We start from the raw sequence: 12,895 nt of genomic DNA on the forward strand, positions 1-12,895 counted from the left end.
CCAACCCTGGTCCTCCAATTCCCTGGACAGCACACATTTTATTGTTTCCCTGGACAGCACACATTTTATTGTAACCCTGGACAGCACACATTTTATTGTAACCCTGGACAGCACACATTTTATTGTAACCCTGGACAGCACACATTTTATTGTAACCCTGGACAGCACACATTTTATTGTAACCCTGGACAGCACACATTTTATTGTAACCCTGGACAAAAGTGTGTACTGTTGGGAGTACTCGAGGACCAGGGTTGGGAAACACTAATCTAAGGTAAACCAAATTAAATTGTTCGACAAACAACAAAGTAACTCACAGTAATTTATTTTATATTTTCTGAAATACTCCAATAATATTTACAATAGTTAGAAATATATTTATTTTTTAATTTTTTACAATAACAATGTCACAACTAGAAAACAGAATTTGTCAAATCATTCAAACGGCACTTAGGAGACAATGTTTGGCAAGAGACATTACTTCAGTTTCAGAGAACACAACATTTACATTGCAGGCTCAGATACAGCACGCAGTGTGTACCACCTGTCTGAATAGGAGAAGGCAGCTCTGCTGTGTAATATATTGTATGTGGGAAGACTAGTTAACAACGACAACACCATATCCTATAATGTAGGGGCATGGTCTACAATAATGGTTAAGTAGTTAGGACAGTTTAAAAAAATATATTTACAACAGAGGATGCTTACCCCAACAATGGTTACCAAAATAGTGTCATTCATAATTTCACCACATAATGATCAAGTGACATATCTAATACAGCCGGCATTGGATACAGCCAAGCTCCCTTTTCTAGAAAATAGCCGAAATATAAATAATCTTCCTATTAAACAGATGTCTCTTGTGCATATTAATAATCAACTATTTGCAATTGATGTGCTTATTAAATCTACCCAACTCTACGCTAGGCTTCAAGTTACACAGTGCTCCTCATTGAGGGCCCAATCCTACATTGAGAACACACATTTGTATCTCAACATATGATTCAGCCCTGAAGGTCCAGATCGTTATGGGATCCCACACGTTGGAGAAGTGTATGGGGTGATGTCCAAATACTATTGTGGCTTCCTCTCCTCCTCTTTAAGGGACTACCCTTTAAAAGTTCCAATGCAGCCGTTTTTATCTCAATATCAAATAATATTAATAATATAACAATTAAGTACATTACTGTGATTTTGACTATTATAATTGAAAACAAAGCAACAAAAATAGCTTCTTAGCAAAGAGCAATTTCTCAAACAAGATTTTTGCTAAGACTACCTGGGAGTGGTCTGAGTGAGGAGGGGAAAACTGAAAATAAGTGGTTATTGGCAGAGAATTTACCACCTGGTGATGTCACCAGACAGGCCAAAACTCCATCCCACCAAAAATGCCTGATATTTCAGGTAGTCTTTCCAAGCAGCTCTTAAACTAAAAGGGCATTATCACCATTTTCCAACCTCAGTGTAGAAATATATATAAACATTGGAAATTCATGTTTAGACTGCACTGGGTCTTTAACTCTCCTCTTAACGGACCGGGAGAACTGGTTTGGGTCGTCACCATATTGCTTTCCCTTCAACAGTTGAGAGAGGATGAGGAGAGGAAACGATGTAGAGCATGGAACTTGAGACATGGATTTCTCGGCAGCTTCTTACACATACAGTTGAAGTCGGAAATGTACATTCACCTTAGCCAAATACATTTAAACTCAGTTTTTCACAATTCCTGACATTTAATCCTAGTAACAATCAGTTAGGATTACCACTATTTTAAGAATGTGAAATGTCAGTATAATACCAGAGTGATTCATTTCAGCTTTTATTTCTTTCATCACATTCCCAGTGGGTCAGAAGTTTACATACACTCAATTAGTATTTGGTAGCATTGCCTTTTTAAATTGTTTAACTTGGGTCAAACGTTTCAGGTTGCCTTCCACAAGCTTTCCACAATAAGTTGGGTGAATTTTTGTCCATTCCTTCTGACAGAGCTGGTGTAACTGTCAGGTTTGCAGGCCTCCTTGCTCGCACATGCTTTTTCAGTTCTGCCAACATATTTTCTATGGGACTGAAGTCAGGGCTTTGTGATGGCCACTCCAATACCTTGACTTTGTTGTCCTTCAGCCATTTTGCCACAACTTTGGAAGTATGCTTGGGGTCATTGTCCATTTGGAAGACCCATTTGCGACCAAGCTTTAACTGATGTCTTGAGATGTTGCTTCAATATATCCACATACTTTTCCTACCTCATGATGCCATCTATTTTGTGAAGTGCACCAGTCCCTCCTGCAGCAAAGAACCCCCACAACATGATGCTGCCACCCCCGTGCTTCACGGTTGGGCTGGTATTCTTCGGCTTGCAAGCCTCCCCCTTTTTCCTCCAAACATAATGGTCATTATGGCCACATTTTACATTTTTTGTTTCATCAGACCAGAGGACATTTCTCAAAAAGGTATATTATTTGTCCCCATGTGCAGTTGCAAACCGTAGTTTGGCTTTTTTATGGCGGTTTTGGAGCAGTGGCTTCGTCCTTGCTGAGCGGCCTTTCAGGTTATGTCGATATAGGACTTGTTTTACTGTGGATATAGATACTTTTGTACCTATTTCCTCCAGCATCTCCACAAGGTCCTTTGCTGTCGTTCTGGGATTGATTTGCACTTTTCGCGCCAAAGTACGTTCATCTCTAGGAGACAGAACGCGTCACCTTCCTGAGCAGTATGACGGCTGCGTGGTCCCATGGTGTTTATACTTGCGTACAATTGTTTGTACAGATGAACGTGGTACCTTCAGACATTTGAAATTGCTCCCAAGTATGAACCAGACTTGTGGAGGACTATACTTTTTTTTCTGAAGTCTTGGCTGATTTGTTTTGATTTTCCCATGATGTCAAGCAAAGAGGCACTGAGTTTGAAGGTAGGCCTTGAAATACATTCACAGGTACACCTCCAATTGACTCAAATGATGTCAATTAGCCTATCAGAAGCTTCTAAAGCCATGACATAATTTTCTGGAATTTTCCAAGCTGTATAAAGGCACAGTCAACTTAGTGTATGTAAACTTCTGACCCACTGGAATTGTGATACAGTGAATTATAAGTGAAATAGTCTGTCTGTAAACAATTGTTGGAATAATGACTTAGTAGATGTCCTGACCGACTTGACAAAACTATAGTTTGTTAACAAGGAATGTGTGGAGTGGTTGAAAAACTATTTTTAATGACTCCAACCTAAGTGTATGTAAACTTCCGACTTCAACTGTATCTATGAACCATGGCGTTAGCGATAATAGTGCAACCACCAATGGCATTTTCAATACTATGAAAGGTTTTCCTATACTCCATACCAGCCTGCAGGACTCCGTTAAGTTGTACTGCATTAACATATGTTTGTTAATTTGCTTTCCCTGTATCTGAGTGATGAAGGCTCTCAATGACAACATATGCAGAGGATCAGAATCACAATCATTTGTGAAGGAATCATTTTTGATTATTGTAATCCATTGTAGTGTTTTATGTTAAATATGAGTAAGTAACTGTTACTAGAGCCTAAGAATCCTCCCTTTTCCCCAAATCACCGCTTCCTACTTGGGGGGCGGGGGTGCAGTGGACCCTCAGGGGGTTAACCCTCCAAAGCACATGTACTTGACGTCCAGGTACTCCTCGATGCCATACTTGGAGCCCTCACGGCCCAGGCCCGATTGTTTGACCCCACCGAAGGAGGCCTCTGGGGTGGAGAGGAGACCCTCGTTGACCCCCACCATGCCTACCTCCAGATTCTCCGCCACCCGCCAGATCTGACTGACGTCCTGGGAAAAGAAGTACCCTGGGAGGGGGTGGGGGGTGGAGAAGAGCGTAGTTGAATGAAACTCATCAAATCAGATTCGGAGATAGACTTTCTATTGACATTAAATAATATACAGTGGGGAGAACAAGTATTTGATACACTGCCGATTTTGTAGGTTTTCCTACTTACAAAGCATGTAGAGGTCTGTAATTTTTATCATAGGTACACTTCAACTGTGAGAGACGGAATCTAAAACAAAAATCCAGAAACTCACATTGTATGATTTTTAAGTAATTCATTTGCATTTTATTGCATGACATACGTATTTGATACATCAGGAAAGCAGAACTTTGTAATTGCAAACAAAGGTTTCTGTACCAAATATTGAGTTCATTTCCTGTAGTTCTTGACCAGGTTTGCACACACTGCAGCAGGGATTTTGGCCCACTCCTCCATACAGACCATATCCAGATCCTTCAGGTTTCGGGGCTGTCGCTGGGCAATACGGACTTTCAGCTCCCTCCAAAGATGTTCTATTGGGTTCAGGTCTGGAGACTGGCTAGGCCACTCCAGGACCTTGAGATGCTTCTTACGGAGCCACTCCTTAGTTGCCCTGGCTGTGTGTTTCAGGTTGTTGCCATGCTGGAAGACCCAGCCACGACCCATCTTCAATGCTCTTACTGAGGGAAGGAGGTTTTTGGCCAAGATCTCGCGATACATGGCCCCATCCATCCTCCCCTCAATACGGTGCAGTCGTCCTGTCCCCTTTGCAGAAAAGCATCCCCAAAGAATGATGTTTCCACCTCCATGCTTCACGGTTGGGATGGTGTTCTTGGGGTTGTACTCATCCTTCTTCTTCCTCCAAACACGGCGAGTTGATTTTAGACCAAAAAGCTCTATTTTTGTCTCATCAGATCACATGACCTTCTCCCATTCCTCCTCTGGATCATCCAGATTGTCATTGGCAAACTTCAGACGGGCCTTGACATGCGCTGGCTTGAGCAGGGGGACCTTGCGTGCGCTGCAGGATTTTAATCCATGACGGGGTAGTGTGTTATTGATGGTTTTCTTTGAGACTGTGGTCCCAGCTCTCTTCAGGTCATTGACCAGGTCCTGCCACGTAGTTCTGGGCTGATCCCTCACCTTCCTCATGATCATTGATTCCCCACGAGGTGAGATCTTGCATGGAGCCCCAGACCGAGGGTGATTGACAGTCATCTTGAACTTCTTCCATTTTCTAATAATTGTGCCAACAGTTGTTGACTTCTCACCAAGCTGCTTGCCTATTGTCCTGTAGCCCATCCCAGCCTTGTGCAGGTCTACAATTTTACCCCTGATGTCCTTACACAGCTCTCTGGTCTTGGCCATTGTGGAGAGGTTAGAGTCTGTTTGATTGAGTGTGTGGACAGGTGTCTTTTATACAGGTAACGAGTTCAAACAGGTGCAGTTAATACAGGTAATGAGTGGAGAACAGGAGGGCTTCTTAAAGAAAAACTAACAGGTTTGTGAGAGCCTGAATTCTTACTGGTTGGTAGGTGATCAAATATTTATGTCATGCAATACAATGCAAATGAATTATTTAAAAATGATACAATGTGATTTTCTGGATTTTGTTTTAAATTCCGTACACAGTTGAAGTGTACCTATGATAAAAATTACAGACCTCTACATGCTTTGTAAGTAGGAAAACCTGCAAAATCAGCAGTGTACCAAATACTTGTTCTCCCCACTGTAATTAGTAAATCAGACTGGCTCTGTCAAATAATTATTCTATTATAGGTTTGAGCATTTTTCAGACATGACAGCAAGGTGCATACAATACTGTTTAGCTCACCTGCTAAACCCACATGAGATGCATTGGCAATGGCAAGTGCTTCCTCCTCTGTGTTAAACCTGTCATAAGGAAAAGAGAATAAACACCTTGAGTTAGCTCCCATTTTAGCATCCATCCAGTCTTCAGTTGTCTGATCTCTCCTAGCTCCACTGACCTGATGACAGGCAGGAGAGGACCGAAGGTTTCCTCTCTGGTACACAGCATGTCTGTGGTGACATCAGCCAGCAGAGTGGGCTGATGGAACGAGCCATCCAGACGCTTCCCCCCCCTTAGCACCTTGGCCCCCCGCGACACTGCATCCATTACCTGGTGCTCCACCTGGGAGAGACATAGGATATCATAAGGTTATGTAACATATCAGAATATAAAAAACATCATGCCGATAATACAGTTATAGTATAGTTATAATACAAACACCCTCTTGACAGTAGGAACCAGGTTACCTTCTCAGAGGCACGGACGTTGATGAGGGGTCCCTGGGTGGTGTTTGGGTCAGAGCCGTGGCCCAGACGGAGCTCTGCGTCCATGGCTTTCCCCAACTTCTCTATGAAGTGATCGTGGATCCTACTCTGGACCAGGAAGCGGTTGGAGCAGACACATGTCTACGGGGGTCAAAGGGCACATTGAGGGACATGGAGGTTAGACCACGACTTCAGACACCCCATTTTAGAATGACAGGCAACATTTCGATATGGTGTACTTCACAGTTTGAACAGCACAGTAGACACAAAATGATTTGTTTTGAGATAACTCCTATTTCAGTACCTGTCCCGAGTTCCTGAACTTGGAGTTCATGGCTCCCGTCACAGCCTTGTCCACATCTGCACTGTCAAACACAATGAAGGGGGCATGGCCACCCAGCTCCATTGAAACCCTCTTGACAGTGTCGGCGGCGTGCTTCAAGAGAATCTGAGGATGAGCGAGGAGTTATCAGGAAGATCACAGGCCTTTTCATTGAAATATTATCCACCTACAAGATTTAAGAGGAACATGAAATGTATATTGCATTTTCAGGATTGATTAAGCCAACTCTGAAGCCATTCTAGATCAGTGTCCATACCTTGCCAGTGGCAGTGGATCCAGTGAAGGAGACCTTCCCCACCAGGGGGTCTGTGCAGAGGACTGTCCCAACGGAGGGGGTCTTCTCTCTGGAGCAGGGCACCACGTTAAACACCCCCGCTGGGATCCCGGCCTGACTCGCCAGCTTTACACACACAAAAAGTAAACATATTAATTAGACAAATTAAGTGTCTTACTATTGGGGACCCAGCCACAGTACACAGTGAGTGTTGCTGTGGGAACGGAAGCACTGACCTCAGCGAGCGCCAGGGCAGAGAGGGGTGTGTCCTCGGCAGGTTTCACCACGACGGTGCAGCCCGCGGCCAGGGCAGCACCCACTTTCCTGGTGATCATAGCACTGGGGAAGTTCCACTGTGGGGGGGAGGCTAGATTAGGTGCTACGCAGGAAGTGAAAAGCATTACAGAATTTCAGCTCTCCAGGACCGAAGTTGGACATCCCTGACATATAGTAGATGGATGAAGCATTACAGCTCACCGGAGTGATGATTGAGGCCACGCCCACAGGCTGTTTGAGCAGAAGGATCTTACGGTCCTTGGCAGCCGAGGGCACAACATCCCCGTAGACACGGCGTGCCTCCTCAGAGAACCATTCCAGGAAGCCGGCAGCGTAAGCAATCTCCCCCAGGGACTCCTTCATGGGCTTGCCCTAAGAGGTGCAGAACACACAAGTGGTTTACAACTCAGAACGAAATACAAATCATTACAAGGACAGCACCCCTGTTGCATCTAGCAAGACAATACTCACACACTCAAAGGTGATCAGCTTAGCAAGGTCCTTCTTGTTCAACGTCAACAGATTGTACCATTTCCGTAGAAGGACACTTCTTTCCTAAGGAAGAAAACATTAAATCAGATCATGGAATCAGTAAGTTGCATGATTCACAAGAATCTGGAAGACTCCATCTGGTCTTATTAGCGCTCCCTGAAACTAGCAGCTCCTGATAACAGAGATGGAACTTGATGCAACAATGTGTGCTGTGTATTAAGAGTGTATGAGGTGTTGATGGTGAGTGGTGACTCTGGCTGTAGCCTTTCCACTCACTCAGTCTCTCCCGCTCTGAAGCATTGCTTCACATGCATGGCAGCAGAGCATTTATTTGCATTATGAAAATTGGACAGAGAGTCAGAAAAGGGGGGATGGATAAAAAGACAAGAGGGGGGGGGTTATTGGCTGCATGGACAGAAGAAAACCAGTACAATGAGTCTATCTTTACCAAATCAAAGACAAAACTGGAGTGAACAGGATTCTCCCCAAACTACAGTATAAGATGTTGGAGTCAGACTTTGATATTCTCTCACTGAGTGATGTATTAATATGGCAGTGAGTGAGTCGCGCTTAATGATTGCATAATCACTCATGGATTAGAGATCGACCGATTAAGTTTTCATAACAATCAGTAATCGGCATTTTTGGACACTGATTATGGCCGATTACATTGCAATCCACGAGGAGACTGCGTGGCAGTCTGACCACCTGTTACGCGAGTGCAGCAAGGAGCCAATGGAAAGTTGCTAGCTAGCATTAAACTTATCTTATAAAAAACAATCAATCTGAACACAATCACTAGTTAACTACACATGGTTGATGATATTACTAGTTTAACTAGCTTGTCCTGCGTTGTATATAATCAATGCGGTGCCTGTTCATTTATCATCGAATCACAGCCTACTTCACCAAACGGGTGATGATTTAACAAGTGCATTCGCGAAAAAAGCACAATCGTAGCACCAATGTACCTAACCATAAACATCAATACCTTTCTTAAAATCAATACACAAGTATATATTTTTTAAACCTGCATATTTAGTTAAAAGAAATTCCCGTTATCAGGCAATATTAACTAGGGAAATTGTGTCACTGCTCTTGCATTCAGTGTAAGCAGAGTCAGGGCCACCTGCAGCAGTTTGGGCCAGCTAGCTCATTGCGAACTATGTGAAGACCATTTCTTCCGAACAAAGACCATCATTCATTTGCTAGAATTTTACATAATTATGACATAACATTAATTAAAGGTTGTGCAATGTAACAGCAATATTGAGACTTAGGGTTGCCACACATTCCATAAAATACGGAACAGTTCCATATTTCACTGAAAGAATAAACGTTTTGTTTTCAAAATGACAGTTGCTGGATTTGACCATATTAATGACCAAAGGCTCGTATTTCTGTGTTTATTATATTATAATTAAGTCTATGATTTGATAGAGCAGTCTGACTGAGCGGTGGTAGGCAGCAGCAGGCTCGTAAGCATTCATTCAAACAGCACTTTCCTGCGTTTGCCAGCAACTCTTCGCAATGCTTGAAGCACAGTGCTGTTTATGACTTCAAGCCTATCAACTCCCGAGATTAGGCTGGCAATACTATAGTGCCTATAAGAACATCCAATAGTCAAAGGTACAGTTGAAGTCGGAAGTTTACATACACTTAGGTTGGAGTCATTAAAACTCATTTTTCAACCACTCCACATATTTCTTGTTAACAAACTATAGGTTTGGAAAGTCAGTGCATTGCTGCAGGAGGGACTAGTACACCTCACAAAATAGATGGCATCATGGAGGGAAAATTATGTGGATATACTGAAGCAACATCTCAAGACATCAGTCAGGAAACCAAATTGAACCTGTTTCCTTATTTATTTGAGACTAAATTGATTTTTATTTCTGTATTATATTAAGTTAAAATAAGTGTTTATCTAATATTGTTGTAATTGTCATTATTGCAAATATATATATATATATAAACCGGCCGATTAATCTGTATCGGCCTTTTTCGTGCCCCAATAATCGGTATCTGCGTTGAAAAATCGTAATCGGTTGACCTAATGGACAGTAAAACAAAAACACGCCTGCAACCTGGAGTGGCTACTTTGCGGGCCAAGTAGTTCTTTGGCCAGGCTATTATAGAGCGTAGACTGCAGTACAGGCCCCAAAACAATTAACCCTGTGGCATAGGCTATGATGCTTGTAATAGATGTCATTGTGCACTATGACTGTCTCTATTTGGTTATTATATTCTGCCTAACGTGCATGTCAGTCACAAGAGTTAAGGAAAGCAGCTGTCACACTGTTGATTTCATGCGACTAGGAAATGTGGGGAAAGCGGTGGTGCTGATGAAGAAGGAAAACAATATCAATATGCTATTCACAGAATTGTGGATCGTGAACTGTCAGGTTTGTGGATCGTGAAGTCAACTGTCTTTCAGCATAATTAAAGTAGAGGCCTACTTTCGCTGTGTGATGTTTCCAGGAGTAGAATGCCTTATAAGCTGCGTCGACAGCTAGTTTAGCTTCTGCTGGACCGCAGTCGGCGACGTTCGCAATCTCTTCGCCCGTCGCTGGGTCCAGCACTGGGAAGGTAGAGGGAGCATTGATCCATTGCCCGTTCACATAGCCCTGCGTTCGGAGAAGCTGAGCAGAAATGTCGAGGCTGTATTGTCGATGCATGACAAATGGTAGGCCGAACTGGCTGAGGAGACACCGACTTCTTAGGTGGCAGAAACTACCCATAGCAGGAGAATAGCTTTGTCCACAAGAGGTTTCAAGTGGAATGCTGTCTCGCTCCGTCAGGCAAAGAAAAACTGCTGCAGTGACTGGTGAATTTGAATAAGGTTGTCGTCCGTGGATAGATACGAGTTTGAACCAGTCTTGAAAGGCGGTCGATTTAAACACGTGATCATGCACACACACAATACATTACTGACTAAGTTAAACCATAATTAGTGTGCCCCTTCGCTCAAAATAGATACATTGTAACACAAATGGCATTATCGAAAGCAGTACATACATGTATTATTTGTATTGACTGCAAGTGCTACAATACGTTACAATGCAAATACAGTATCTAAGATACTAGGCTAGTTATAGTTGTGAAATAAGCGAATGTATCGATAAATAGTTTGTTACGTTACATCGTCTGCCTTTCCCACTGCCATTGGTGTTTAGCTGGCCAATCCACGCGCTTGGATATCTTCTCTTGCGTCCAATAAGAGCCAGCAAACTATAACCAGCTTCCCTGAAATGTAGGCATGTGTGCATTGCATCATTAGTAGTCTTAGATCTGTCAAAGTTCAGTCCTTTCAGTCTCAAGTCGACTTTAAAGGCTAAACTGACTAATCTATAAATCACATTGCATCAGCTACCCAATGGGCTTGTTCAACATTTCAGCAGACTGACGACTAATGATCTACAAATCACCTTGCATCATAAATAATGACTCGTTATTAATAATCAGACAGCTCGAACCACCCCGTTTATAATTAAGCAATAAGGGGACACAAGGCGGAGTGCCACTGCTCAAAAAAATAAAGGGAACACTAAAATAACACATCTTAGATCTGAATGAATGAAATATTCTTATTAAATACTTTTGTCTTTACATAGTTGAATGTGCTGACAACAAAATCATACAAAAATTATCAATGGAAATCAAATGTATCAACCCATGGATGTCTGGATTTGGAGTCACACTCAAAATTAAAGTGGAAAACCACACTACAGGCTGATCCAACTTTGATGTAATGTCCTTAAAACAAGTCAAAATGAGGCTCAGTAGTGTGTATGGCCTCCACGTGCCTGCAGAGCAGCATACAGTAGATGGTATCGAGTACAGTATATACATATGAGATGAGTATGTAGACAAAGTAAACAAAGTGGCATAGTTAGTGGCTAGTGATACATGTATTACATAAGGATGCAGTCGATGATGTAGAGTACAGTATATACGTATGCATATGAGATGAATAATGTAGGGTAAGTAACATTAAATAAGGTAGCATTGTTTAAAGTGGCTAGTGATATATTTACATCATTTCCCATCAATTCCCATTATTAAAGTGGCTGGAGTTGGGTCAGTGTCAATGACAGTGTGTTGGCAGCAGCCACTCAATGTTAGTGGTGGCTGTTTAACAGTCTGATGGCCTTGAGATAGAAGCTGTTTTTCAGTCTCTCGGTCCCAGCTTTGATGCACCTGTACTGACCTCGCCTTCTGGATGATAGCGGGGTGAACAGGCAGTGGCTCGGGTGGTTGTTGTCCTTGATGATCTTTATGGCCTTCCTGTAACATCGGGTGGTGTAGGTGTCCTGGAGGGCAGGTAGTTTGCCCCCGGTGATGCGTTGTGCAGACCTCACTACCCTCTGGAGAGCCTTACGGTTGAGGGCGGAGCAGTTGCCGTACCAGGCGGTGATACAGCCCGCCAGGATGCTCTCGATTGTGCATCTGTAGAAGTTTGTGAGTGCTTTTGGTGACAAGCCGAATTTCTTCAGCCTCCTGAGGTTGAAGAGGCGCTGCTGCGCCTTCTTCACGACGCTGTCAGTGTGAGTGGACCAATTCAGTTTGTCTGTGATGTGTATGCCGAGGAACTTAAAACTTGCTACCCTCTCCACTACTGTTCCATCGATGTGGATAGGGGGGTGTTCCCTCTGCTGTTTCCTGAAGTCCACAATCATCTCCTTAGTTTTGTTGACGTTGAGTGTGAGGTTATTTTCCTGACACCACACTCCGAGGGCCCTCACCTCCTCCCTGTAGGCCGTCTCGTCGTTGTTGGTAATCAAGCCTACCACTGTTGTGTCGTCCGCAAACTTGATGATTGAGTTGGAGGCGTGCGTGGCCACGCAGTCGTGGGTGAACAGGGAGTACAGGAGAGGGCTCAGAACGCACCCTTGTGGTGCCCCCGTGTTGAGGATCAGCGGGGAGGAGATGTTGTTGCCTACCCTCACCACCAATTGGATTCAGGTCTGGGGAACGGGCGGGCCAGTCCATAGCATCAATGCCTTCCTCTTGCAGGAACTGCTGACACATTCCAGCCACATGAGGTCTAGCATTTTCTTGCATTAGGAGGAACCCAGGGCCAACCGCACCAGCATATAGCATATGGTCTCACAAGGGGTCTGAGGATCTCATGTCGGTACCTAATGGCAGTCAGGCTACCTCTGGCGAGCACATGGAGGGCTGTGCGGCCCCCCCAAAGAAATGCCACCCCACACCATGACTGACCCACCGCCAAACAGGTCATGCTGGAGGATGTTGCAGGCAGCAGAACGTTCTCCATGGCGTCTCCAGACTGTCACGTGCTCAGTGTGAACCTGCTTTCATCTGTGAAGAGCACAGGGCACCAGTGGCGAATTTGCCAATCTTGGTTCTCTGGCAAGTGCCAAACGTCCTGCACGGTGTTGGGCTGTAAGCACAACCCCCACCTGTGGACG

The 12,895-nt window shown here is 43.7% G+C and overlaps 1 protein-coding gene across 1 annotated transcript; it reads right to left on the reverse strand.

Annotated features, from left to right (window-relative positions):
* Positions 1-356: 356 nt before the first annotated feature.
* LOC115114555 (succinate-semialdehyde dehydrogenase, mitochondrial-like) lies at positions 357-10,563 on the reverse strand. The gene is made up of 10 exons (XM_029642902.2): positions 9,920-10,563; positions 7,440-7,523; positions 7,170-7,340; positions 6,929-7,045; positions 6,675-6,818; positions 6,380-6,523; positions 6,058-6,216; positions 5,769-5,932; positions 5,615-5,673; positions 357-3,819 (listed from the first exon to the last, which is right to left on the reverse strand). Exons 1-10 carry the CDS (start codon positions 10,199-10,201, stop codon positions 3,608-3,610), a joined length of 1,536 nt encoding a protein of 511 aa, XP_029498762.1. The 5' UTR covers positions 10,202-10,563; the 3' UTR covers positions 357-3,607.
* Positions 10,564-12,895: the final 2,332 nt, after the last annotated feature.

Source organism: Oncorhynchus nerka, linkage group LG3, assembly GCF_034236695.1.
Source record: "Oncorhynchus nerka isolate Pitt River linkage group LG3, Oner_Uvic_2.0, whole genome shotgun sequence".
NCBI lineage: Eukaryota > Metazoa > Chordata > Actinopteri > Salmoniformes > Salmonidae > Oncorhynchus > Oncorhynchus nerka.

Bases quoted from the DNA above. Each gene is read 5' to 3' on its own strand.
- LOC115114555 (XM_029642902.2), bottom strand. From the start codon at position 10,201: ATGGGTAGTTTCTGCCACCTAAGAAGTCGGTGTCTCCTCAGCCAGTTC. The intron at 7,341-7,439 runs GTGAGTATTGTC...TGCACCTCTTAG, and splicing joins AGCTGATCACCTTTGAGTGT to GGCAAGCCCATGAAGGAGTC. The intron at 6,524-6,674 runs GTATGGACACTG...GCTCATCCTCAG, and splicing joins GATCCACTGCCACTGGCAAG to ATTCTCTTGAAGCACGCCGC.